The sequence below is a fragment of the Oncorhynchus gorbuscha genome, linkage group LG01 (genome assembly GCF_021184085.1).
Source record: "Oncorhynchus gorbuscha isolate QuinsamMale2020 ecotype Even-year linkage group LG01, OgorEven_v1.0, whole genome shotgun sequence".
Lineage (NCBI taxonomy): Eukaryota > Metazoa > Chordata > Actinopteri > Salmoniformes > Salmonidae > Oncorhynchus > Oncorhynchus gorbuscha.
The window spans coordinates 93,217,261-93,242,797 of record NC_060173.1 but is presented as its reverse complement, the minus strand read 5'-3'; the positions used below and the strand labels follow the sequence as shown (position 1 = coordinate 93,242,797).

The window sequence follows — 25,537 nt, the reverse complement described above, 5'->3', positions numbered from 1 at the left end:
GAAAAGGCTACTTTATTTATTTAACTAGGCAAGTTAGTTAAGAACAAATTCTTATTTACAATGACTGCCTACTACAACGGCCAAACCCGGACAACGCTGTGCCAATTGCGTGCCGCCCTATGGGACTCCCAATCACGGCCGGTTGAGATAATGCAGGGTGTCTGTAGTGATGCGTCTAGCAATGAGAATATCCCACAAGTTGTAGAAACATTTCAAGGATGATCAATGGAAACAGGATGCACTGGAGTTCAATTTCAAGTCTCATAGCAAAGGGTCTGAATACTTATATAAGATGTTTTTAACTTTTTCTAAAATTGCAAACATTTCTAAACCTGTTTTCACTGTCATTAAGGATTGTTTGTAGATTGAGGGGGAAAAAACTATTTAATCCATTTTAGGACAAGGCTGTAACGTAACAAAATGTGGATAATGTGGTCTGAATACTTTCCGAAAGCACTGTATTTATCATCTCATCTGATTACATAGTATCACTGTCTTGACTGCCTAAAACTGAGATAAGGAGCTAGCTAATGATAGCTAGGGTGATTGAGACTACATAACTTTCTCCCCTTCCGAATCCTACAGTGAATAACAACAAATCCATTCAAATTATTACTACCTGTTGGCTCTTGGTGTTGTAGCTGGTCCTTCTCATTTAACTTTTTAACATTCAACATTTTAAATTCCATCTTCCATTGATTAGCACTAGAAATATCCTAATAACTTGCAACTTGGAGGATCTAGCTCTATGACTGTAGCCTAGTGCCGGTTTGATGACTTGTGATTGGACAACAACAAGCTACACTCCTGAAAAGAACCAGCAGCATAAATAATGTATTCTGTCAGCAGGAAGCGCGATATAGACCATCTGCATAGTGAATTCACATGGAACTGTGTGAATTTGTCTTATTGTTTTAACGGAAAACAGTTTAAAAAAATGTCAGCTTAAACATTAAGATTTTTTTCTCCATTTGTCACATCCCTTGTCTGGTGGTAGTTGTACCTGTCCATAGAGTTTCTCGTCCACCAGTAGGTAAGTCTTAGCCCAGCGTTTGAGGAACCACACAATGTCCTTCCCCATCTGAGGGCTGAGCAGCTCTGTCAGACTGGCCCTGGTGGCCCTGGACTCTACCTCTGACGTCCTCAACACCGCTGACAACAACCTGAGAGGGGACAAGGAGAGTGAAGGAAAAAAGGAGAGCGTGATAGCAAGAGAAGTGAGAGGAGGAAAAAAGGAGAGCGTGATAGCAAGAGAAGTGAGAGGAGGAAAAAAGGAGAGCGTGATAGCAAGAGAAGTGAGAGGAGGAAAAAGGAGAGCGTGATAGCAAGAGAAGTGAGAGGAGGAAAAAGGAGAGCGTGATAGCAAGAGAAGTGAGAGGAGGAAAAAAGGAGAGCGTGATAGCAAGAGAAGTGAGAGGAGGAAAAAAGGAGAGCGTGATAGCAAGAGAAGTGAGAGGAGGAAAAAAGGAGAGCGTGATAGCAAGAGAAGTGAGAGGAGGAAAAAAGGAGAGCGTGATAGCAAGAGAAGTGAGAGGAGGAAAAAAGGAGAGCGTGATAGCAAGAGAAGTGAGAGGAGGAAAAAAGGAGAGCGTGATAGCAAGAGAAGTGAGAGGAGGAAAAAAGGAGAGCGTGATAGCAAGAGAAGTGAGAGGAGGAAAAAAGGAGAGCGTGATAGCAAGAGAAGTGAGAGGAGGAAAAAGAGGAGGATGAATTGTAATAAGAAGCCAAGGTCAGGATGAGCAAGAGGAGGGAAGGGGAAGAACAAAAGAAAGAGGTAGGGATTTAGTCTGTTCATTTCAGTAACTCTGACAACAAATGACCACGTTGACCCACACACACACACGTGACAATGTCCAGAGAGATAGAGGGCTTAGTGCAGCTTAGTGTTCTGTATGTAAGAGATGGGCCTCAGTACGTGCCCACGCAGCATGACAGTGCACGGTTTCACATTGTTTGCAAAAACAAAAGCCCATTGACATTAACAGAGCCGGGGTCGCACAGTGTTATTAGGAAATCTGATGCCCGGCCTCTTGCCTTTCCATTCCTCTGTGCCCCCTCGCCCCCACAAAGAACAATCCAGAGCCCACTATCACGACCCCCACCACCTCAAATTCCCTATATGATTGCCCATGTACCCCCGACACCAAAAGCACACGTGCAGACACGCACACACTACCCCAGCCCCCTACTAGTCTTAGCAGCACCTGGCCATGCCTTAAATTAATGTTGAGGAGTGGTGGTCTGGGGCTGGTGCTGCTCTATGGCTGGCTAGGCCGCTACGCCATCATGTGTGTGTCCAAGATCCTGTGTGTGTGTGTGAGTGGCTAGCATGGCTCGGTCTGTACCAGGGCATTCCCCCTCTGTGGCGCTGGTACCACACCCCCAGGGGGCCACTCCCAAAAGGGTGTGGCCACACCCATGGGTGGCTCATTGGCCCTGCACTGTATGTAATATTCTCCCTACCATTGTACTGTACTGGTGGTGCGAGGAACCAATACCTAGATCTGTTGCCACTTAAAAAAGCCTTCTGTTGGCTTCAATGGACAGTTTCTGTGCCAGATGGCTTGTGTAGTGATATGTGGACCTTTGTGCCCTGTCTGGAAAATACTATAAGGGAAAGGCTGCTGCCATGCCACAGGACAGTAGGTTTTTACAAGGCACACTTCGGACAGACAGCGCACTGGTGTGAACGTGACAGAGCACTATAACCAGTTAACAAGTACACCACTTAGAGCTCAGCTTCTGTAGACAGTGGGGGGAGATGTTCATTAGATCACTGACTGAGACAATGAGGGGAGACTGTCCAAGCTGTTCATTAGATCAGTGACTGAGACAATGAGGGGAGACTGTCCAAGCTGTTCATTAGATCAGTGACTGAGACAGTGATGGGAGACGGTCCAAGCTGTTCATTAGATCACTGACTGACACAGTGCGTTTTAGACCCATTATTTGATGGATTATAGCGGAGATGAGCAACTCTGGTCCACTGACGAGGGCCTGAGTGTCTGTTGGTTTTAGTCATTCCTTTCAAACCAGCAATCCAATTTAGATCTGGGAATTTGATACGAGACTAGGTGTTTGCAATTAAGTCCCTCCCTTACCTGATGACAGAGTCTGTCCTGTTGCATCCTGGAATAGATGAGGCCTTCTCTCCAGGGGAGCCCAGTATCTGCAAGGTGGTGTTGATGTCTACCTCAGTAGAGTGGTTGATAGAATACTCCATCACCTCAGCCGGGATCAGAGGAGTCTCACCCTGAGGGTCATCTGCCAGGAGGTAGCCTGGAACACACACACAAATCACTTGCATTCACAATTACAACTAGGACCAGCCAGAAACAATCCATTATGGAGGCACTTAATAAGAAAACGTTGTCAAAAGGAGCAAACTCTGAGCACACTAAGAGAGAACCAACTAGGGGTGCAAATTGAGTTATGCACTGAAGGGGAATTCTATAGCCAATGGGAATGCTAAAATGTACTATACAGCAAAGCAGTTGGTTCATGGAGGGTCAGGCCACCAGTTGTGCAACATTCCTGCCATGCACCAATACACCAGCGCAGTGTGCCTCCCAGCCTAAATTTAGTCCCTAAAAACAACTAAGGAGATCTAAGGACATAGTCGATGCCCCCCAGAGTGCAGTTAGGTTTCATTTTATGCTAATGGTGAATAAAACAGACTGAATGCTAAAAAGATTTGTTACACAATAAATCCATGCATAAAAACACAAGGGACCACTGATGGAAATGAGCATGTAAACAACACTAGGTTCTGTTTTAGGACACACACACACACACACACACACACACACACACACACACACACACACACACACACACACACACACACACACACACACACACACCCTCCCTCTTGGTGATGTCATCCGGAAAAATAATGTCAACTTTCACTATGTGGACGACACACAGCTGTACATTTGGATGAAACATGGTGAAGCCCCAATATTCCCTACCCTGGATCCCTGTGTTTCAGACATAAGGATGGGGCGGAGGTAGCCTAGTGTCTAGAGCGTTGGGCACGTAACCAAAAGGTTGCTCGATCGAATCCCCGAGCTGACAAGGTTAAAAAAATCAGTCGTTCTGCCCCTGAACAAGGCAGTGAACACTGTTCCTAGGCTGTCATTGTAAATCATTGTAAATAATCATTTGTTCTTAACTAACTTGCCTAGTGAAATAAAGGTTTAAAAAACATTTAAAAAAAAAATAATAAAGTGGTTGGAGGCAATTGTTCTCTCGTTTAAACTTTGACAAAACAGAGAAGTTAGTTCTAGGCCCCAAAAAAGAATGAAATCTGCTGTTGGAGCTGACAAAAATGCAGAACTAAAAACAGATAAAGCCCTTGGTTCACTCCAGACCTGACTGCCCTCAACCAGCACAAAAACATCCTGTGGCGGACTGCACTATAGCATCGAATAGTCCCCGCGATATGCAACTTTTCAGGGAAGTCAGGAACCAATACACGCAGTCAGTCAGGAAAGCAAAAGCTAGCTTTTTAGAATAGAAATTTGCATCCTGTAGCACTAATTCCAAAAGGTTTTGGGACACTAAAGTCCAAGGAGAATAAGAGCACCTCCACCCAGTTGCCCACTGCATTGAAGCTAGGTAACCTTGTCACCACTGATAAATCCACGATGAATTGAGAATTTCAATAAGCACTTCTCTACGGCTGGCCATGCTTTCCTCCTGGCTACCCCAACCAACAGCGCCGCACCCCCCGCAGCTACTTGCCCAAGCCTCCCCATCTTCTCCTTCACCCAAACCCAGAGAGCAGATGTTCTGAAAGAGCTGCAAAACCTGGACCCGTACAAATCAGCTAGGATAGACAATCTGGACCCTCTCTTTCTAAAATTATCCACCGTCATTGTTGCAACTCCTATTACCAGTCTGTTCAACCTCTCTTTCGTATCGTCTGAGATCCCTAAAGATTGGAAAGCTGCCATGGTCATCCCCCTCTTCAAAGGGGGTGACACTCTAGACACAAACTGTTATAGAGCTATATCCATCCTGCCTTGCCTTTCTAAAGTTTTAGAAAGCCAATTTAATAAACAGATCACTGACCATTTCGAAATTCACCATACCTTCTCCGTTGTGCTATCTGGTTTCCGAGCTGGTCACGGGTGCAGCCACGCGCAAGGTACTAAACGATATCATAACCGCCATCGATAAAAGACAATACTGTGCAGCCGTATTCAACAACCTGGCCAAGGCTTTCGACAATCACCGTATTCTTATCGGCAGACTAAACAGCCTTGATTTCTCAAATGGCTGCCTCGCCTGGTTCACCAACTACTTCTCAGGCAGAGGTCAGTGTGTCAAATCGGAGGGCCTGTTGTCCGGACCTCCGGCAGTCTCTATGGGGGTACTACAGGGTTCAATTCTAGGGCCGACTCTTTTCTCTGTATATATCAATGATGTCGCTCTTGCTGCGAGTGATTCCCCAATCCAGCTCTACGCAGACAACACCATTCTGTATACATCTGGCCCTTCTTTGGACACTGTGTTAACAAACATCCAAACGAGCTTCAATGCCATACAACACTCCAGTGGCCTGCAACTGCTCTTAAAACGCTAGTAAAACTAAATGCATGCTTTTCAACCGTTCGCTGCCCGCACCCGCCCGCCCGACGAGCATCACAACTCTGGACGGTTCTGACAACTACAAATACCTAGGTGTCTGGCTAGACTGTAAACTCTCCCTCCAGACTCATATCAAACATCTCCAATCCTAAATTAAATCTAGAATCAGCTTCCCATTTCACAACAAAGCCTCCTTCACTCACGCCGCCAAACATACCCTCGTAAAACTGACTCTCCTACCGATCCTCGACTTCAGCGATGTCATTTACAAAATAGCCTCCAACACTCTACTCCGAAAACTGGATTCAGTCTATCCCAGTGACATCCGTTTTGTCACCAAAGCCCCATATACCAACCACCACTGCGACCTGTATGCTCTAGTCGGCTGGCCCTGGCTACATATTCGTTGCCAGACCCACTGGCTCCAGGTCATCTATAAGTCTTTGCTAGGTAAAGCTCTGCCTTATCTCAGCTCACTGGTCATGATAACACCCACCCGTAGCACGCGCTCCAGCAGGTATATCTCACTGGTCATCCTCAAAGCCAATACCTCCTTTGGCCGCCTTTCCTTCCAGTTCTCTGCTGCCAATGACTGGAACGGATTGCAACAATTGCTGAAACTGGAGACTTATATTTCCCTCACTAACTTTAAACATCAGCTATCTGAGCATCGAACCGATCGCTGCAGCTGTACATAGCCCATCTGTAAATAGCACATTCAATCTACCTACCTCATTCCCATAGTTTTTATTTACTTTTCTGCTCTTTTGCACACCAGTATTTCTACTTGCACATCATCATGTGCACATTATCACTCCAGTGTTAATTTGCTAAATTGTAATTACTTTGCTACTATGGCCAATGTATTGCCTTATCTCCTCACGCCATTTGCACACTGTATATAGACTTTCTTTTTTTCTATTGTGTTATTGACCGTACGCTTGTTTATTCCATGTAACTCTGCGTTGTTGTTTGTCGCATTGCTTTGCTTTATCTTGGCCAGGTCGCAGTGTGTGAAATAAATAAGGTGAAATACAAAAATAATACTCTTGATGGTGTCGTCTCAAATAAAACTGAAGGACCTCGGCGTTACTCGGGACCCTGATCTCTCTTTTGACGAACATATCAAGAATATTGCAAAAACTGAAACATTTTTTTCCAAAATTATGCAGAAAAGCTTTTGTCACTTCTAGATTAGACTAGGGCAATACTCCTAACTAATCTCCGATTTGGTCCTGCAGTACGTACCTACGCGTTTGCTACAGTCACAAGAAGCAGACCTCCTTATTGTCCTTTTCTAAGCAAGCAGCTGGAGGCAGGGCTTTCTCCTATAGAGCTCCATTTTTATGGAATGCTTGTGTGGTGGAGGAGAACTTTGTAGGCTATACTCAGCCTTATCTCAGGGTAGTAAGTTCGTGGTCTGTTGATATCCGTCTAGTGTGGGGACTGTGCTTTGGCAAAGTGGGTGGGGTTATCTCCTGCCTGGTTGGCCCTGTCCAGGGGTATCGTGGGATGGGGCCACAGTGACCTGACCCCACCCGTCTCAGCCTCCATTATCTATGCTGCAATATCTCTCTCTGACCCAGAGGACCTGGGCCCTATCACCATGCCTCAGGACTACCTAGCCTGATGACTCCTTGCTGTTCCCAGTCCACCTGGTCGTGCTGCTGCTCCAGTTTCAACTGTTCTGCCTGCGGCTATGGAACCCTGACCTGTTCACCGGACGTGCTACCTTATCTCGGACCTGCTGTTTTCGACATGCTCTCTTTCTACCGCACCTGCTGTCTCTAACTCTGAATGCTCAGCTATGAAAAGCCAACTGACATTTATTCCTGAGGTGCTGACCTGTTGCACCCTCTACAACCACTGATTTTATTTGACCCTGCTGGTCATCTATGAACGTTTGAAAATCTTGAAGAACAATTTGTCCTTAATGCAGGTGGCAGGGTAGCCTAGTGGTTAGAGCATTGGACTAGTAACCGAAAGGTTGCAAGTTCAAATTCCCGAGCTGACAAGGTACAAAATCTGTCGTTCTGCCCCTGAACAGGCAGTTAACTCACTGTTCCTAGGCCGTCATTGAAAATAAGAATTTGTTCTTAACTGACTTGCCTAGTAAAATAAAGAGAAAAAAAAAGAAAAAATGTATTATTATAATCTCCACCCGGCACAGCCAGAAGAGGACTGGCAACCCCTCAGAGCCTGGTTCCACTCTAGGTTCCTGCCTTTCTAGGGAGTTTTTCCTAGCCTCCATGCTTCTACATCTGCATTGCTTGGAGTTTTAGGCTGGGGTTCTGTATAGCACTGTGACATCTGCTGATGTAAAAAAAAGTAAAAAAGGCTTTATAAATACATTTGATTGATTTGATCGTGCCTTATAATTAAACAAATAAAATATTTTCTGAGTGGACTATTCTGAGTAAATATGATCACAGTGATCCACTGACCTGAGACCAGTATGAGCCAGTGGATGTCTTCGTAGAGGTCATCCAGGACCTTGCGGTCCACTGAGCCGGGGTTAGAGGAGTTCATGAGGTGCTGCTGGGTCCTCTGGAGCTGGCCGTGGAGCCGCGTCACCCGCTCCTCCAACAGACTGACCAACCACACACACACACACAGGTCAGACTCATGTTTACAGAGCTAGGGGATAGTCTAATAGCAAGAGGTGTGTGGAGTTTTTCAACCAATTTGTGTAGTGGTTGAAAAATGAGTTTTAATGACTCCAACTTAAGAAGTGCATGTAAACTTTCGACTTCAACTGTACATATACATGTACAGTTGAAGTCGGAAGTTTACATACACTTAGACTGGAGTCATTAAAACTCGTTTTTCAACCACTCCACAAATTTCTTGTTAACAAACTGTAGTTTTGGCAAGTCAGTAAGGACATCTACTTTGTGCATGACACAAGTAATTTTTCCAACAATTGTATGCAGACAGATTATTTCACTTATAATTCACTGTATCACAATTCCAGTGGGTCAGAAGTTTACATACACAAAGTTGACTGTGCCTTTAAACTAGAGGTCGACCGAATATGATTATTCAACGCCGATACCGATTATTGGAGGACCAAAAAAGGCCGATACCGATTAAAATCGGCCGATTTATTTACTTTATTCATTTGTAATAATGACAATTACAACAATATTGAATGAACACTTTTATTTTAACTTAATATAATACATCAATAAAATCAATTTAGCCTCAAATAAATAATGAAACATGTTCAATTTGGTTTAAATAATGCAAAAACAGTTTTGGAGAAGAAAGACAAAGTGCAATATGTGCCATGTAAAAAAGCTATTGGATGTTCTTATAGGCACTTTAGTATTGCAAGTGTAACAGTATAGCTTCAGTCCCTCTCCTCGCCCCTACCTGGGCTCGAACCAGGAACACATTGACAACAGCCACCCTCGAAGCATCGTTACCCATTGCTCCACAAAAGCCGCAGGAAAGGGGAACAACTACTTCAAGGTCTCAGAGCGAGTGACGTCACCGATTGAAATGCTATTAGCGCGCACCCCGCTAACTAGCTAGCCATTTCACATCGGTTACACCAGTCTAATCTCGGGAGTTGATAGGCTTGAAGTAATAAACAGCTCAATGCTTGAAGCACAACGAAGAGCTGCTGGCAAACGCATGAAAGTGCTGTTTGAATGAATGCTTACGTGCCTGCTGCTGCCTACCACCGCTCAGTCAGACTGCTCTATCAAATCATAGACTTAATTATAACATAACACACAAAAATATGAGCCGTAGGTCATTAATATGGTAAAATCCGGAAACGATCATTTCGAAAGCGTTTATTCTTTCAGTGAAATACGGAACCGTTACCTATTATATCTAACGGGTGGCATCCATGAGTCTAAATATTCCAGTTACATTGCACAACCTTCAATGTTATGTCATAATTACGTACAATTCTGGCAAATTAGTTTGCAACGAGCCAGGCGGCCCCAAACTGTTGCATATACCCTGACTCTGCGTGCAATGAACGCAAGAGAAGTGACACAATTTCCATAGTTTAATATTCCTGCTAACCTGGATTTCTTTTAACTAAATATGCAGGTTTTAAAAAAAAATGTACTTCTGTGTATTGATTTTAAGAAAGGCATTAATGTTTATGTACATTCGTGCAACAATTGTGCTTTTTTTCCTCAAATGCGCTTTTGTTAAATCATCCCCCATTTGGCAAAGTTGGCTGTCTTTGTTAGGAACAAATAGTTTTCACACAGTTCGCAACGAGCTAGGCAACCAAACTGCTGCACATACACACTGTTGCACAGATCACAAGAGAAGTGACACAATTTCCCGAGTTAAAAGAAATTAATGTTAGCAGGCAGTATTAACTAAATATGCAGGTTTAAAAATATATACTTTTATGTATTGATTTTAAGAAAGGTGTTGATGTTTATAGTTTGGTGCAACAACAGTGCTTTTTTCACAAATGTGCTTGGCGAAGTAGGCTATGATTCAATGATAAATTAACAGGCACTGCATAAATTAAATGCAACGCAGGACAAGCTAGATAAACTAGTAATATCAACAACCATATGTAGTTAACAAAATCACTAGTTAAGATTGATTGTTTTTAATAAGATACGTTTAATGCTCGCTAGCACCTTACCTTGCTCCTTTCTGCACTCGCATAACAGGTAGTCAGCCTGCCACGCAGTCTCCTCGTGGAGTGCAATGTAATCGGCCATGTTCGGTGTCCAAAAATGCAGATTACCGATTGTTATGAAAACTTGAAGTCGCCCCTAATTAATCGGCCATTCCGATTAAAATCGGTCGTCCTCTACTTTAAACAGCTTGGGAAATTCCAGAAAATGATGCCATGGCTATAGAAGCTTCTGATAGGCTAATTGACATCATTTGAGTCAATTGGAGGTGTACCTATGGATATATTTCAAGGCCTACCTTCAAACTCAGTGCCTCTTTGCTTAACATCAAGGGAAAAATCAAAAGAAATCAGCCAAGACTTCAGAAAAAAAATTGTAGACCTCCACAAGTCTGGTTCATCCTTGGGAGCAATTTCCAAACGCCTGAAGGTACCACGTTCATCTGTACAAACAATATTACGCAAGTATAAACACCATGTGACCACACAGCCGTCATACCGCTCAGGAAGGAGATGCGTTCTGTCTCCTAGAGATGAACACACTTTGTTGCGAAAAGTGCAAATCAATCCCAGAACAACAGCAAAGGACCCTGAGAAGATGCTGGAGGAAACAGGTACAAAAGTATCTATATACACAGTAAAACGAGTCCTATATTGACATAACCTGAAAGGCCACTCAGCAAGGAAGAGGCCGCTGCTTCGAAACCGCCATAGAAAAGCCAGACTACGGTTTGCAACTGCACATGGGGACAAAGATGGTACTTTTTGGAGAAATGTCCTCTGGTCTGATGAAACAAAAATACAACTGTTTGGTCATAATGAATGTTTGGAGGAGAAAGGGGATGCTTGCAAGCCGAAGAACACCATCCCAACCATGAAGCACGGGGGTGGCAGCATCATGTTGTGGGGGTGCTTTGCTGCAGGAGGGACTGGTGCACTTCACAAAATAGATGGCTTCATGAGGCAGGAAAATTATGTGGATATATTGAAGCAACATCTCAAGACATCATTCAGGAAGTTAAAGCTTGGTCGCAAATGGGTCTTCCAAAATGGACAATGACCCCAAGCATACTTCCAATGTTGTTGCAAAATGGCTTAAGGACAACAAAGTCAAGGTATTGGAGTGGTCATCACAAAGCCCTGACCTCAATCCTATAGAACATTTGTGGGCTGAACTGAGAAAGCATGTGCGAGCAAGGATGCCTACAAACCTGACTCAGTTACACCAGCTGTCAAGAGGAATGGGCCAAAATTCACCTAACGTATTGTGGGAAGCTTATGGAAGGCTACCCAAATCATTTGACCCAAGTTAACTTCGAGGGTAGGGGGCAGCATTCTGAATTTTGGATGAAAAGCATGCCCAAATTAAACGGTCTGCTACTTGGGCCTAGAAGATATGATATGCATATAACTGGTAGATTTGTATAGAAAACACTCTAAAGTTTCCAAAACTGTTAAAATAGTGTCTGAGTATAACATAACTGATTTGGCAGGCGAAAACCTGAAAAAAATCAATTCGGGAAGTAGTTTTTTGTAGTTTTCTATTCAATGCCATTACAGTATCCATTGTCTTAGGACTCAAATTGCAGTTCCTATGCCTTCCACTAGATGTCAACAGTCTTTAGAAATGGTTTCAAGCTTGTATTCTGATAAATGAGGGAGTAAGACCAGTCTGAATGGTGTCCAGTCTGAGTGGACCCTGACACGTCACAGAGCTTTTTCATGCGCAATCCCGAGAGAGAGCCTTTCTTGTTTACTTTTTATATTGACAACGTTATTGTCTGGTTGAAATATTATAGATCATTTAGGCTAAAAACAACCTGAGGATTGAATATAAACATCGTTTAACATGTTTCTATGAACTTTATGGATACAATTTGGATTTTTGTCTGCCTGTTCTGACTGCGTTTGAGCCTGTGGATTACTGAAGAAAACGCGACAAACGGAGGTTTTTGGATGTAAAGACTTTATCGAACAAAAGGAACATTTATTGAGTAAATGAATGTCTTCTGAGTGCAACCATATGAAGATCTTCAAAGGTAAGGGATTAATTTTATCTCTTTCTGAGTTGTGTAACTCTTCTGTTTGGCTGGTTACTGTTTGTAATGATTTGTCTACTGGGCTATGTTCTCAAATAATCGTAAGGTATGCTTTCGCCGTAAAGCATTAATTAAAAAAATCTGACACTGTGGTTTGATTCACAAGAAATTTATGTAAAATGTGTTTTTTTCTGAATTTTTATAATGAGCATTTCTGTATTTGAATTTGGCGCTCTGCAATCTCACTGGATGTTACGCTAGCGTCCCACATACCCTAGAGAGGTTAAACAATTTAAAAGCAATGCTACCAAATACTAATTGAGTGCATGTAAACTTCTGACCCACTGGGAATGTGATGAAAGAAATAAAAGCTGAAATAAATCACTCTCTACTATTATTCTGACATTTCACATTCTTAAAATAAAGTGGTGATCCTAACTGACCTAAGACAGGGAATTTTTTATTAGGATTAAAGATCAGGAATTGTGAAAAAATGAGTTTAAATGTATTTAGCTAAGGTGTATATAAACTTCCAACTTCAACTGTACACACACACACACACACACACACACACACACACACACACACACACACACACACACACACACACACACACACACACACACACACACACACACACACACACACACACACACACACACACACGTGTGAGTGTGTGAAATATATATATATATATATTCACACACATACAGTGAGGGGAAAAATTATTTGATCCCCTGCTGATTTTGTACATTTGCCCACTGACAAAGAAATTATCAGTCTATAATTTTAATGGTAGGTTTATTTGAACAGTGAGAGACAGAATAACAAATAAATCCAGAAAAACACATGTGAAAAATGTTATAAATTGATTTGCATTTTAATGAGGGAAATAAGTATTTGACCCCCTCTCAATCAGAAAGATTTCTGGCTCCCAGGTGTCTTTTATAAAGGTAACGAGATGAGATTAGGAGCACACTCTTAAAGGGAGTGCTCCTAATCTCAGTTTGTTACCTGTATAAAAGACACCTGTCCACAGAAGTAATCAATCAATCAGATTACAAACTCTCCACCATAGCCAAGACCAAAGAGCTCTCCAAGGATGTCAGGGACAAGATTGTAGACCTACACAAGGCTGGAATGGGCTACAAGACCATCACCAAGCAGCTTGGTGAGATGGTGACAACAGTTGGTGCGATTATTAGCAAATGGAAGAAACACAAAATAACTGTCTCCCTCGGCCTGGGGCTCCATGCAAGATCTCACCTCATGGAGTTGCAATGATCATGAGAACGGTGAGGAATCAGCCCAGAACTACACGGGAGGATCTTGTCAATGATCTCAAGGCAGATGGGACCATAGTCACCAAGAAAACAATTGGTAACACACCACGCTGTGAAGGACTGAAATCCTGCAGCGCCGCAAGGTCCGCCTGCTCAAGAAAGCACATATACAGTGGGGCAAAAAAGTATTTAGTCACCCACCAAAAGTTCCCCCACTTAAAATGATGAGGCCTGTAATTTTCATCATATGTACACTTCGACTATGACAGACAAAATGAGAAGAAAAAAAATCAGAAAATCACATTGTAGGATTTTTTATGAATTTATTTGCAAATCATGGTGGAAAATAAGTATTTGGTCAATAACAAAAGTTTATCTCAATACTTTGTTATATACCCTTTGTTGGCAATGACAGAGGTCAAACGTTTTCTGTAAGTCTTTCACAAGGTTCACACACTGTTGCTGGTATTTTGGCCCATTCCTCCATGCAGATCTCCTCTAGAGCAGTGATGTTTTGGGGCTGTTGCTGGGCAACACGGACTTTCAACTCCCTCCAAAGATTTTCTATGGGGTTGACATCTGGAGACTGGCTAGGCCACTCTAGGACCTTGAAATGCTTCTTACGAAGCCACTCCTTCGTTGCCCGGGCGGTGTGTTTGGGATCATTGTCATGCTGAAAGACCCAGCCACGTTTCATCTTCAATGCCCTTGCTGACGGAAGGAGGTTTTCACTCAAAATCTCACGATACATGGGCCCATTCATTCTTTTCTTCACACGGATCAGTCGTCCTGGTCCCTTTGCAGAAAAACAGCCCCAAAGCATGATGTTTCCACCCCCATGCTTCACAGTAGGTATGGTGTTCTTTGGATGCAACTCAGCATTCTTTGTCCTCCAAACACGACGAGTTGAGTTTTTACCAAAAAGTTATATTTTGGTTTCATCTGACCATATGACATTCTCCCAATCTTCTTCTGGATCATCCAAATGCTCGCTAACAAACTTCAGACGGGCCTGGACATGTACTGGCTTAAGCAGGGGGACACCTCATGGAGTTGCAGGATTTGAGTCCCTGGCGGCGTAGTGTTACTGATGGTAGGCTTTGTTACTTTGGTCCCAGCTCTCTGCAGGTCATTCACTAGGTCCCCCCGTGTGGTTCTGGAATTTTTGCACACCGTTCTTGTGATCATTTTGACCCCATGGGGTGAGATCTTGCGTGGAGCCCCAGATCGAGGGAGATTATCAGTGGTCTTGTATGCCTTCCATTTCCTAATAATTGCTCCCACAGTTGATTTCTTCAAACCAAGCTGCTTACCTATTGCAGATTCAGTCTTCCCAGCCTGGTGCAGGTCTACAATTTTGTTTCTGGTGTCCTTTGACTGGTCTTTGGTCCTGGCCACAGTGGAGTTTGGAGTGTGACTGTTTGAGGTTGTGGACAGGTGTCTTTTATACTGATAACAAGTTCAAACAGGTACCATTAATACAGGTAACGAGTAGAGGACAGAGGAGCCTCTTAAAGAAGAAGTTACAGGTCTGTGAGAGCCAGAAATCTTGCTTGTTTGTAGGTGACCAAATACTTATTTTCCACCATAATTTGCAAATAAATTCATTAAAAATCCTACAACTTGATTTTCTGGATTTTTTCCCCTCGTTTTTTCTGTCATAGTTGAAGTGTACCTATGATGAAAATTACAGGCCTCTCATCTTTTTAAGTGGGAGAACTTGCACAATTGGTGGCTGACTAAATACTATTTTGCCCCACTGTACATGCCCGTCTGAAGTTTGCCAATGAACATCTGAATGATTCAGAGGACAACTGGGTGAAAGTGTTGTGGTCAGATGAGACCAACATGGAGATCTTTGGCATCAACTCAACTCACAGTGTTTGGAGGAGGAGTAATGCTGCCTATGACCCCAAAAACACCATCCCCACTGTCAAACATGCAGTTGGAAACATTATGCTTTGGGGGTGTTTTTCTGCTAAGGGTGACAGGACAACTTCACCGCATCAAAGGGATGATGGACGGGGCCATGTACCGTCAAATCTTGGGTGAGAACCTCCTTCCCTAGCCAGGGCATTGAAAATGGGTCGTGGATGGGTATTCCAGCATGACAATGACCCAAAACATACAGCCAAGGCAACAAAGGAGTGGCTCAAGAAGAAGCACATTAAGGTCCTGGAGAGGCCTAGCCAGTCTCCAGACCGTAATTCCATAGAAAATCTGTGGAGGGAGCTGAAGGTTCGAGTTGCCAAACGTCAGCCTCGAAACCTTAATGACTTGGAAAAGATCTACAAAGAGGAGTGGGACAAAATCCCTCCTGAGATGTGTGCAAACCTGGTGGCCAACTACAAGAAACGTCTGACCTCTGATTGCCAACAAGGTTTTTTTCACCAAGTACTAAGTCATGTTTTACAGAGGGGTCAAATACTTATTTCCCTCATTAAAATGCAAATCAATTTATAACATTTTTGACATGCATTTTTATGGATTTTTTTGTTGTTATTCTGTCTCTCACTGTTCAAATAAACCTACCATTAAAATTATAGACTGATAATTTCTTTGTCAGTGGGCAAATGTACAAAATCAGCAGGGGATCAAACACTCAAACACACACACACACACACACACACACACACACACACACACACACACACACACACACACACACACACACACACACACACACACACACACACACACACACACACACACACACACACACACACACACACACACACACACCTAGTAGAGGTCGACCGATTAATCGGAATGACCGATTAATTAGGGCCGATTTCAAGTTTTCATAACAATCGGAAATTGGTATTTTTGGGCGACGATTTTGCCAATTTCTTTATATATATTTTTTTACACCTTTATTTAATCTTTATTTAACTAAGCAAGTCAGTTAAGAACACATTCCTATTTTCAATGACGGACTAGGAACGGTGGGTTAACTGCCTTGTTCAGGGGCAGAACGACAGATTTTTACCTTGTCAGCTCAGGGGATCCAATCTTGCAACCTTACAGTTAACTAGTCCAACGCTCTAACCACCTGCCTCACGAGGAGCCTGCCTGTTACGCGAATGCAGTAAGCCAAGATAAGTTGCTAGCTAGCATTAAACTTATCTTATAAAAATAATCAATCAACGCCTGTCGTTGCTCCAATGTGTACTGAACCATAAACATCAATGCCTTTCTTAAAATCAATACACAAGTATATATTTTTTAAACCTACATATTTAGCTAAAAGAAATCCAGGTTAGCAGGCAATATTAACCAGGTGAAATTGTGTCACTTCTCTTGCGTTCATTGCACGCCGAGTCAGGGTATATATGCAACAGTTTGGGCAGCCTGGCTTGCTGCGAACTAATTTGCCAGAATTTTATGTAATTATGACATAACATTGAAGGTTGTGCAATGTAACAGGAATATTTAGACTGATGGATGCCACCCGTTAGATAAAATACGGAACGGAATAAACTTTTTGTTTTCAAGGTGATAGTGTCCCGGATTTGACCTAAGGCTCGTATTTCTGTGTGTTTATTACAGTTAAGTCTATGATTTGATATTTGATAGAGCAGTCTGACTGAGGGGTGGTAGGCAGCAGTAGGCTCGTAATAGTCAAAGGTATATGGTTTAGAGAAAAATAGTTGACGCGTTATAATTCCTGTAATAACTTGCGGCTGAACTTGATAGGGGTTCCTTCTTTATTTTAACGTTCATAGAGAATGTCTTGATCTACTTCAAATAAGGTCTGTGTTTGGTGCAGGCTTAAACCGCCTCAGTGTTTTGATACCCGTGTAAATCTCACTAGGATAAGGTAACATTTGTCAAAATATTTTCATAAATCCACTCTACAAAAAAAATGCTCTTCGCTTATATTTAGCCAATTGATCAGAGTTACCTTGTCCTATGGATATCTACAGTTATAAAATTGGCACGGTGGTGTAAGCCTACAAGAAACACAGACCTTATTTTAAGTGAATCTAAAAATATCCTATGGAATAAATGAATGAAGGAACCGCTTTTCAGATTTTGCTAGGTGTCATGGGAATTATGACTCGCACTTCGGTAGTCAATTCTTACCATGTCCATTATTAAAAATAGGATTTCCTGCATATAGAAATTAGTTTTTGTTTTCAACATTCATCACAGGTAACTTAAACTCTATTTTTATTCAAACAGTTGAGAGTATTTATCTCCGAAGCAGACTCTTCAGTATCATTGTCACTTCCGAGCTGTGTGTGTTTTACAGATGGCAGAGAAAAGCAGAGCACCAGTGTGGGACTATTACATGAAATTGGCACCAGGGAAAGCAAGGTGTCTTATTTGTGATAAAGATGTAAGCATGGGTTCAGCAACAGCTGGAAAAAAAATACCACCAACCTGTGGAATCACCTTAAGAACACCCATCCAAAAGACCATATGTATTATATTAAGTTAAAATAAATGTGTTCATTCAGTATTGTTGCAATTGTCATTATTACAAAAATCTGTAAATTAAAAAAGTGTACACTTAAAAAAACTGGCCGATTAATCGGTATCGGCTCTTTTCGACCTCCAATAATCGGTATTGGAAAATCATAATCGGTCGACCTCGAATACCTGGTCAGTAGGGGGATACAGTGGTTGGCTGCTATGCGTCCTAACATGCCGATGCTGGCCAGCTGATCTGAGAACAGCTCTCTGTCATCCTCCTGTAACTCGTTAATCTCATCCTCCTCATGAGATGCCACGCCATTCACTGTCTGGAGGGAGGGAAAGAGACCATGACATTAAAGAGGGACCGAGACAAAGGAAGGAGAAGAGTCAGATGAAGAGAGAGCGAGGAAGAAAGAAAACAGAAAGAGAGTGATGAATGTATGACAAAGGAGTGAGAAGATGTGGATCATGGTGGATTGACTGTTGAAAGTGCTGACATATCATTTACCCATAAAAACAATTGACTGAGTGCTTATTTTTTGTTTGCCTATTTTAGCTAGCTACTATCTTGTCTCATCGCTACAACTCCCGTACCACCTCGGGAGAGACGAAGGTTGAAAGTCATGCATCTTCCGATACACAACCCAACCAAGCCAAGGATATCCCTACCGGCCAAACCCTCCCTAACCCGGACGACGCTAGGCCAATTGTGCGTCGCCCCACGGACCTCCCGGCCGCGGCCGGTTACGACAGAGCCTGGGCGCAAACCCAGAGTCTCTGGTGGCACAGCTGGTGCTGCATTACAGCACCCTTAACCACTGTGCCACCTGGGAGGCCAACTGACTGCTTATTTGAGTCTAGATTGAAGCGTGTGTGTGTCTCACCAGGTTGCGGGTGCCATCAGGCGCAGCCAGGTGACACTGGATGTAGGAATTGAAGACCTGAACAGCGGGCTGGACGAAGCAGCCGCGGGGGAAATGTTCATCATCCTGAACCAGGGTCAGCCATGACTCTAACAGCTTGTCATACGCCTCCATGTATACCATGTCATCCTTATCCAGCTGGAAGAGAGAGAGAGAAAAAGAGAGCGAGAGAAGGGGGAGAGTAGAGACTCATTGAATGTGTGTTTTCAAAGCAACAGAACGAAAAATAAAAGAATGGATCAACTATGTAATGTTCCTGCAGTAAGGATTGAGTGTAATGCTGACCACTTCCTCCAGGGCGGCGCTGCGTCCGAAGGAGCAGGTGAGGAGGGTGAGACAGTTGATGAAGGAGGTGAAGAGCTCGCTGGGCAGGGCAGTCAGGATGACACGGGGAAATGTGCTGATCAGGTTGGAGATGATGTTAGAGATGCCCACCGCCTCAGAGTCCTCGATCTCTATCCTGGGGGAGGGACACAAACAAAACACAACCTTAAAGGAATGTTGGCTAATTTCATTCAAAATCTGGAAAATTATTTTTTATAATTTAAAAAAAAAATATTTCAGAAATATATGTTTGAAACTGGCATGGTATGAAACCAGACGCAGTGCTGCCCAGTGTGTGAGCACTGAGCAGTACCTGTTGCCTGGGTAGGGCCAGGTTTCCACAGCCCCAGTTAGAGTACTGTCTTTGAGGCCTGCCTGCCGTAGCTAGCCTACTGCCTAGAACATTGCGGCTCGCTAAACCTTATCAGATAGATTTCAATAGCAAGCAGAGCTGTTCAACCACTGCAGATTGGCCATCCTGCCCGCATAGTTTTCCGATGATGCAACTGGAAAAAAGCTCCAGGAATAGGTGATTACGGAGAGCGAGCGAGCCCCTAACTCACTCCGCCTACTGAGTCACGAGTTCCAAGCACAAGTGTGGGTGTGTGTGTTTTATTTATACATTCGAGCAGAGCCCTGTTGATTCAGTTAAATACTACTTCAACTGAGAGGACACACAAGTCGATTACATACAAATCACATCATTCATGCTACCAGCCTGCAGTCCAAATAATCCCACTAACACACATACAGGCCGTCATAATAATCATGCAGTACATGATATAAAGGCCCAAGTATCAAATTCAATTAGAGCTTCTGTGCATGCACAGAGGGCAGCAGTGTTTCTAGCCCTGGATTTGGTCCATTGAAACCAACCAGAATTAGTTTAACCTCTTCAACCTATGGGGGCGCTATGTCATTATTGGATAAAAAGATGTGCCCGTTTTAAGCGCAATATTTTGTCACGAAAAGATGCTCGACTATGCATGGAATTGACAGCCTTGGAAAGACAAACCTCTGACGTTTCCAAAACTGCAAAGATATTATCTGTGAGTGCCCCAGAACTAATGCTACAGGCGAAACCAAGATGAAGTTTCATACAGGAAATGCCCCAGATTCTGAAGGCGCTGTGTTCCAATGTCTCCTTATATGGCTGTCAATGCGACAGGAATGAGCCTGCCCTTTGTGTCGTTTCTCCAAGGTGTCTGCAGCATTGTGACGTGTTTGTAGGCATATCATTGGAAGATTGACCATAAGAGACTACATTTACCTGGTGTCCCGCCCGTGGCCTTTGTCGAAATTATTGCGTAATCTGTAGGTCCATGCGCGTTCCATTTCTTCAAAAGAGAAAGTCAACTGCCACAAAGGATTTTATCGTCGATAGATATGTGAAAAACACCTTGAGGATTGATTCTAAACATCGGTTTGCCATGTTTCTGTCGATATTATGGAGTTAATTTGGAAAAAAGTTCGCGTTTTAATTACTTAAAAATTTTTTTTTTACCCAAACGTGATGAAGAATGATGAAGAAAACGGACCGATTTGTCAACACAAATAATATTTTTTGTAAAAACTGAACATTTGCCATCTAACTGAGAGTCTCCTCATTGAAAACATCTGAAGTTCTTCAAAGGTAAATGATTTTATTTGAATCCTTTTCTGGTTTTTGTGAAAATGTTGCATGCTGAAAGCCAGGCATAAATCCTATGCTAGGCTATCAATACGGTTACACAAATGCTTGTTTAGCTATGGTTCAAAAGCATATTTTGAAAATCTGAGATGACAGTGTTGTTAACAAAAGGCTAAGCTTGAGAGCAAATAGATTAATTTCATTTCATTTGCGATTTTCATGAATAGTTAACGTTGCTTTATGGTAATGAGCTTGAGGCTGTAGTCACGATACCGGATCCGGGATGGCTCGACGCAAGAAGTTAAGGCTCTGACAGACTCACCCATTGATCATGCTGAGAAGCCCCTCCACCAGGTGGGCCAGGTAGGAGACCTGGGCACTCTCATCAGGGAAGATGGGGCCGTGCATGGAGGCCAGCTGGGCCAGGCACTGCAGGGAGTCCTGGGCCATGTCTGAGTCCTCACGGATCTTTATGTGGACCTGAGTGGAGGGGAGCATGGAAGGTTATAATTAAATAGTTGTTATTTTGAGCAAGGGAGATATAATAACATACAAGCTCTTGCCCATGTTAGTTTTAAAGGACAGAGAATATATTTTTTCTGATGACGATTATGATGATTGTGTGAGACCATGAATGTAAAATGAGCAGAGCGGTGAAAGCATCTGGATGAAAACCTATCCAGGTTATTTATCTACAAAGACTGTACTGTAATGGAATAGACCCCAAACATGATTTGTACCTCCCGTACGACATTGTGCATCTCAGACAAAGTAACACGGCTCATACACACACCTGACCAGGGCCGGTTATGCCACGGTACAACTGACTGAGCCACAACTCTCAATGCAGTTTCAGTAGTTTCTGTTTACATCCAGAAAAAGACAGCATTATGAGACAAACTGAAGTGACAGACTCACCGTCTTCTGAAGCAAAGGGAACAGAGAATGAATGCTCAAAATGCCAGCCACTGGACCCAGACACAGTAACTCTGGATGTCAACACAGACAATACCAATCGATCACAGAGCCAGTCTGAAACTTGCTGAGGCCGTCTCAATCAAACCCAGAGTCAGTCAGTAGTCAGAGAGAACCTGTAATTCTCTGTCAGAGAAGTTGTAATCGGATGTGAAGTGACCTGGCAGTGAGGCAGTTTCAGCTCCACTGTGGAGCAACGTGTGCTTTCACTGACAGGCAGCGCAATGAGGACTCCTGGCTCTGAATGTTCACTCAGAGCTCTGTCTATTCTCTCCGTCTGCTTTTTCTCCCATTCTCGACCCTGAAAAAGCCTGGGTGCTAGCCACACAATCCCTACGCAACCCCAAACAGCTCCAGAACACTCTCCCCTCCTCAAGTATCCTTTTTTCCTCTAAGAAACTCCTTCTCTCAACCTCCCTGTCTCACTCCCTTTCTGGCTTTCCCTCCCTCCCTCAGCTGTAGTGGTTGGTTGTCGGCCACGGTGTTCCAAGGACTCTGATGCTAATGTAGCGTAGCATAGAGATCTCTGCTGTTGGTGAGTGCTGCTGCTGCCCTCTCCAGAGTCTGAAGTCATTCTCTGGAGGAGTAGAGTGGAGGGAAGGAAAGGAAAGAGGGAGGGAGAGAAAAAGAACGCAAGGCCAAAGATCGCACACCGCACACGCTCTAAAAACAGCTGCACCAACGAACATCCGCGCAGCGCTAGCTATGCCAATCGCCTTGAGTACGACTATAGTTAGAGACAGGCAGGGGGTAGAGGGGGGATTCAAAACAAGACTGGGTACTCCTCTGCGGAGAGAGAATGAATCTCCTATTTATAGCAGGAGACAAAGCCTGGTGTCTGTTTCCTCAGGGGGATTGAAGGCTCCCCTTTCTGTTTTTTTAAATTAACTGAGCGCTTCCGTATGATTGTCTCCCCCCTCTCCATTTCTCACTCCCTCGTTTGTCAGATTCAGTTACTGCCGCCCAGGGTAGAATTAGCCATCATCACATCATCATAGGCTCAGCACTACAGACGCAGCCCTGATTGGGTTTACTGGGCAAACAGAGCTGGAGTGTACGTGTGAGAATGACAAATTAAAGGCACTCTCACAAGGCAAAACCAACGCAAACCACAAACAAAAACAGTCGTAGACCCAAATTACAGCTGGTGGGGATAATGTTAACTTAGAGCTCATTTTGCTAGGTGTCAAAAGAACAGAGGGGATGGATACGATGTATTTTGAGGGTGGCGTCATTCCCATCGCTGATTTATCCTCCCCGGCCTAGACCAATGTCTCAAGAGTGGAACTGAGAACGCTATTCATTCAAATTACCTTGAACATTTGTTATTTCTTTTAGATCTGTTAGTCACTGAACCCGAAGCTTCAATTTTGCAATGTAAAGGACATAGAATCACCTATGTACCTGGAGGGAGACCTCTTTCGCCCCTCTCCAAACCTCCTAGAAATTCTGCCCCTCTCCAAACCTCCTAGACCACTTCACCTCCAGAGTAGGGTCATTTAAAGGGGAGATGGACCCCCTCAGGGTCCTTACGGTATGCGAGGCGAGTGGTGTTAACGGGGCCCCGTAATCTAGGGCCCTATAAAATTCTTATTCTTATAAAAAGTCTTATTTTCCCCAAAATTCTGTTTTACCTCTGAAAATCATACGTTTTAAATAGAAAAACAACAGAATTGGATGTTCTAAATCCACAACAATGCTTAAACCACATAAGGAGACCACTTTTTAGGTCATCAGAATTTTGGGTGTAGTTGAAAGTGGGCACCAGCCAGATACCGTTGTTTGGTTAGCAATGTTTCTGTAGCGCTCATGTGATTGCAGAATCATGATACAATTTTGCCAGGTAGGCATAGGCTACTGTGTACTTAACATTTAATTGAGAAGGTTTTTGGGAAAGCCTTTCCATCTACCAGAATTTTATCATTAGCATCATTGCTAAAGGATACACAAAGTGTAGCCATGCGCGGGGCGGGCACAGGCGCGCACACATTCCTGTTTCCTTTCAGAAAGTTGCAGGAAAACACAAATCACTGATGCATTTTGTTCATGTCTTATGATTTAAAAAATAAAATGCTTGAATTCCACTTGTCTGGATTCCATGATCCCGTCCGCAACATCGATTTTAGAAGGCCCTAATAATGCCAAGGTTAGCGTGTAATCCTGCCATCGCTCTGTTTGAACTCTGACCCTGGCGGCACGTGTCTGGACGGCCCCCTCCATGGGCCTTCACCCTCACAGCTGAGGATTGAGGAGCAGCAGCTGAGCACCCACCAAAACACACATACACAACGAACAGTTGCACTACAGCAGTCTTACAATAACAAACACCCCATCCACCACAAATACCACAGAGGGAGGTAAGAGACACTAGCCCTCTGTTAGAACAATATACTGGTCAGTGGTCAGACAATACAATAGATCTTCTGGTCTCAAACCACTCCATAAAACGAGAGGGGGTTACACATGTATAACTTTGCAGAGAAGCTGAACAAAAAAATACCATAATAAAAAAGATATCTTCCAGGGCCAAACCACTCAAAACCTCTATGGGCCTCTCAACCTCAGTCATCCAACAACAGATCTCATGTCAATTGTAGAAATTGAGAGATGCAGAATAGAGAGAAGCCTCCAGGTTGGGGATATTGCCTGGAGGAGAAGGGAGCACTATTTGGCAGAGAGAGCCTGGATGCTGAGGGAGAGTTGACTGATTTGTTCCACACTCAGACACAAACACTTTATAAAAACAAGTTTCACTACTATATCTACACGTCACCTAGGAAAAATACTACTACATTGCAATAAAGATCATTTTTAATACATACCTCACTATAAAATGTCATATGTTTCACATGCCTCATAAAATACACAGTTCAAACCCTCCCTCTCCTAATCTGTGGTAAGAACTACAAGAGAAGACAAAATGGTCAAAGAACAGTCAGCAGGACACAAGGATATTCTAGCTACAGAGAGACGAAGAGGAGAGAAAGATAAGACTCACGGTGAAGAAGAGGTCCATGACGCGGGTGTCAAGCAGGGCTTCTCTCCAGGTCTCTGTGGGCTTCAGCATCACGTTCTGGGTGGACTCAAACATGGCGATGTAGTGGCGCCCCAGTGACCCCCAGGTTAAGGCCAACAACACAAGGAACGCTGACTCTCTCACACGGAGTCCCTGTCACTAGAGCCCTCTCTGTCAGTCACAGTGGAATCTGGTCTCTCAGCCCTCTCTTTCTCCTCTCTGAGGTCTGAGTGCAGTGGAAAGTTGTGGTTACTAACTCACTAGTTCTCGCTCATCAAGTCTGCCACGCTCTCCCTCCCCGACCCTCTTGCCCTCTTTTTTACACTCAAGGCTGTCTCTCTCTTTCCTTCACTCTGTCGTTTTCTCTCCCTGTCTGTGCTGAGGCCCAGTGAGGAAACTCCCACAGAAAAGCCAGTCACTGGCACAGACCAAGCATTCCACTGGGCAGGACCAACAGTCACTCCCAAACACACCCTACACAATCGTGCTACCGAGACAGGTGCGTTTCTGTGCCCCTCACCCCACAGCAGCCTTTCCTTTTAGCCCATTTAAACAGCGCTGGTCCACCAGAACGCTAAATGAACAGACCGAGAGAGAGAGAGCGCGTGTGAGAAGCCTCTTGGGAAGAGTGTTGAAAACATGAGTATTAACTCTAGAGCCCAACCACCAGTGTTCATATGTGTGAGAGATTTAGCTTACTTACTGACAA

At 43.6% G+C, this 25,537-nt stretch overlaps 1 protein-coding gene across 3 annotated transcripts in view; it reads right to left on the bottom strand.

The window, feature by feature from the left end:
• Positions 1-25,537, bottom strand: part of LOC124046178 (exportin-4) — a 53,033-nt gene that overhangs the window by 10,386 nt on the left and 17,110 nt on the right. For all 3 annotated transcript variants that reach the window (XM_046366287.1, XM_046366278.1, XM_046366295.1), the window contains exons 7-14: positions 24,811-24,923; positions 21,160-21,317; positions 19,169-19,343; positions 18,845-19,021; positions 18,144-18,286; positions 8,040-8,185; positions 3,102-3,279; positions 1,004-1,163 (exon numbers count right to left, since the gene is read on the bottom strand). In XM_046366287.1, the coding sequence (XP_046222243.1) occupies positions 1,004-1,163; positions 3,102-3,279; positions 8,040-8,185; positions 18,144-18,286; positions 18,845-19,021; positions 19,169-19,343; positions 21,160-21,317; positions 24,811-24,923 (1,250 nt within the window). The remainder of the gene's footprint in view (positions 1-1,003; positions 1,164-3,101; positions 3,280-8,039; positions 8,186-18,143; positions 18,287-18,844; positions 19,022-19,168; positions 19,344-21,159; positions 21,318-24,810; positions 24,924-25,537) is intronic.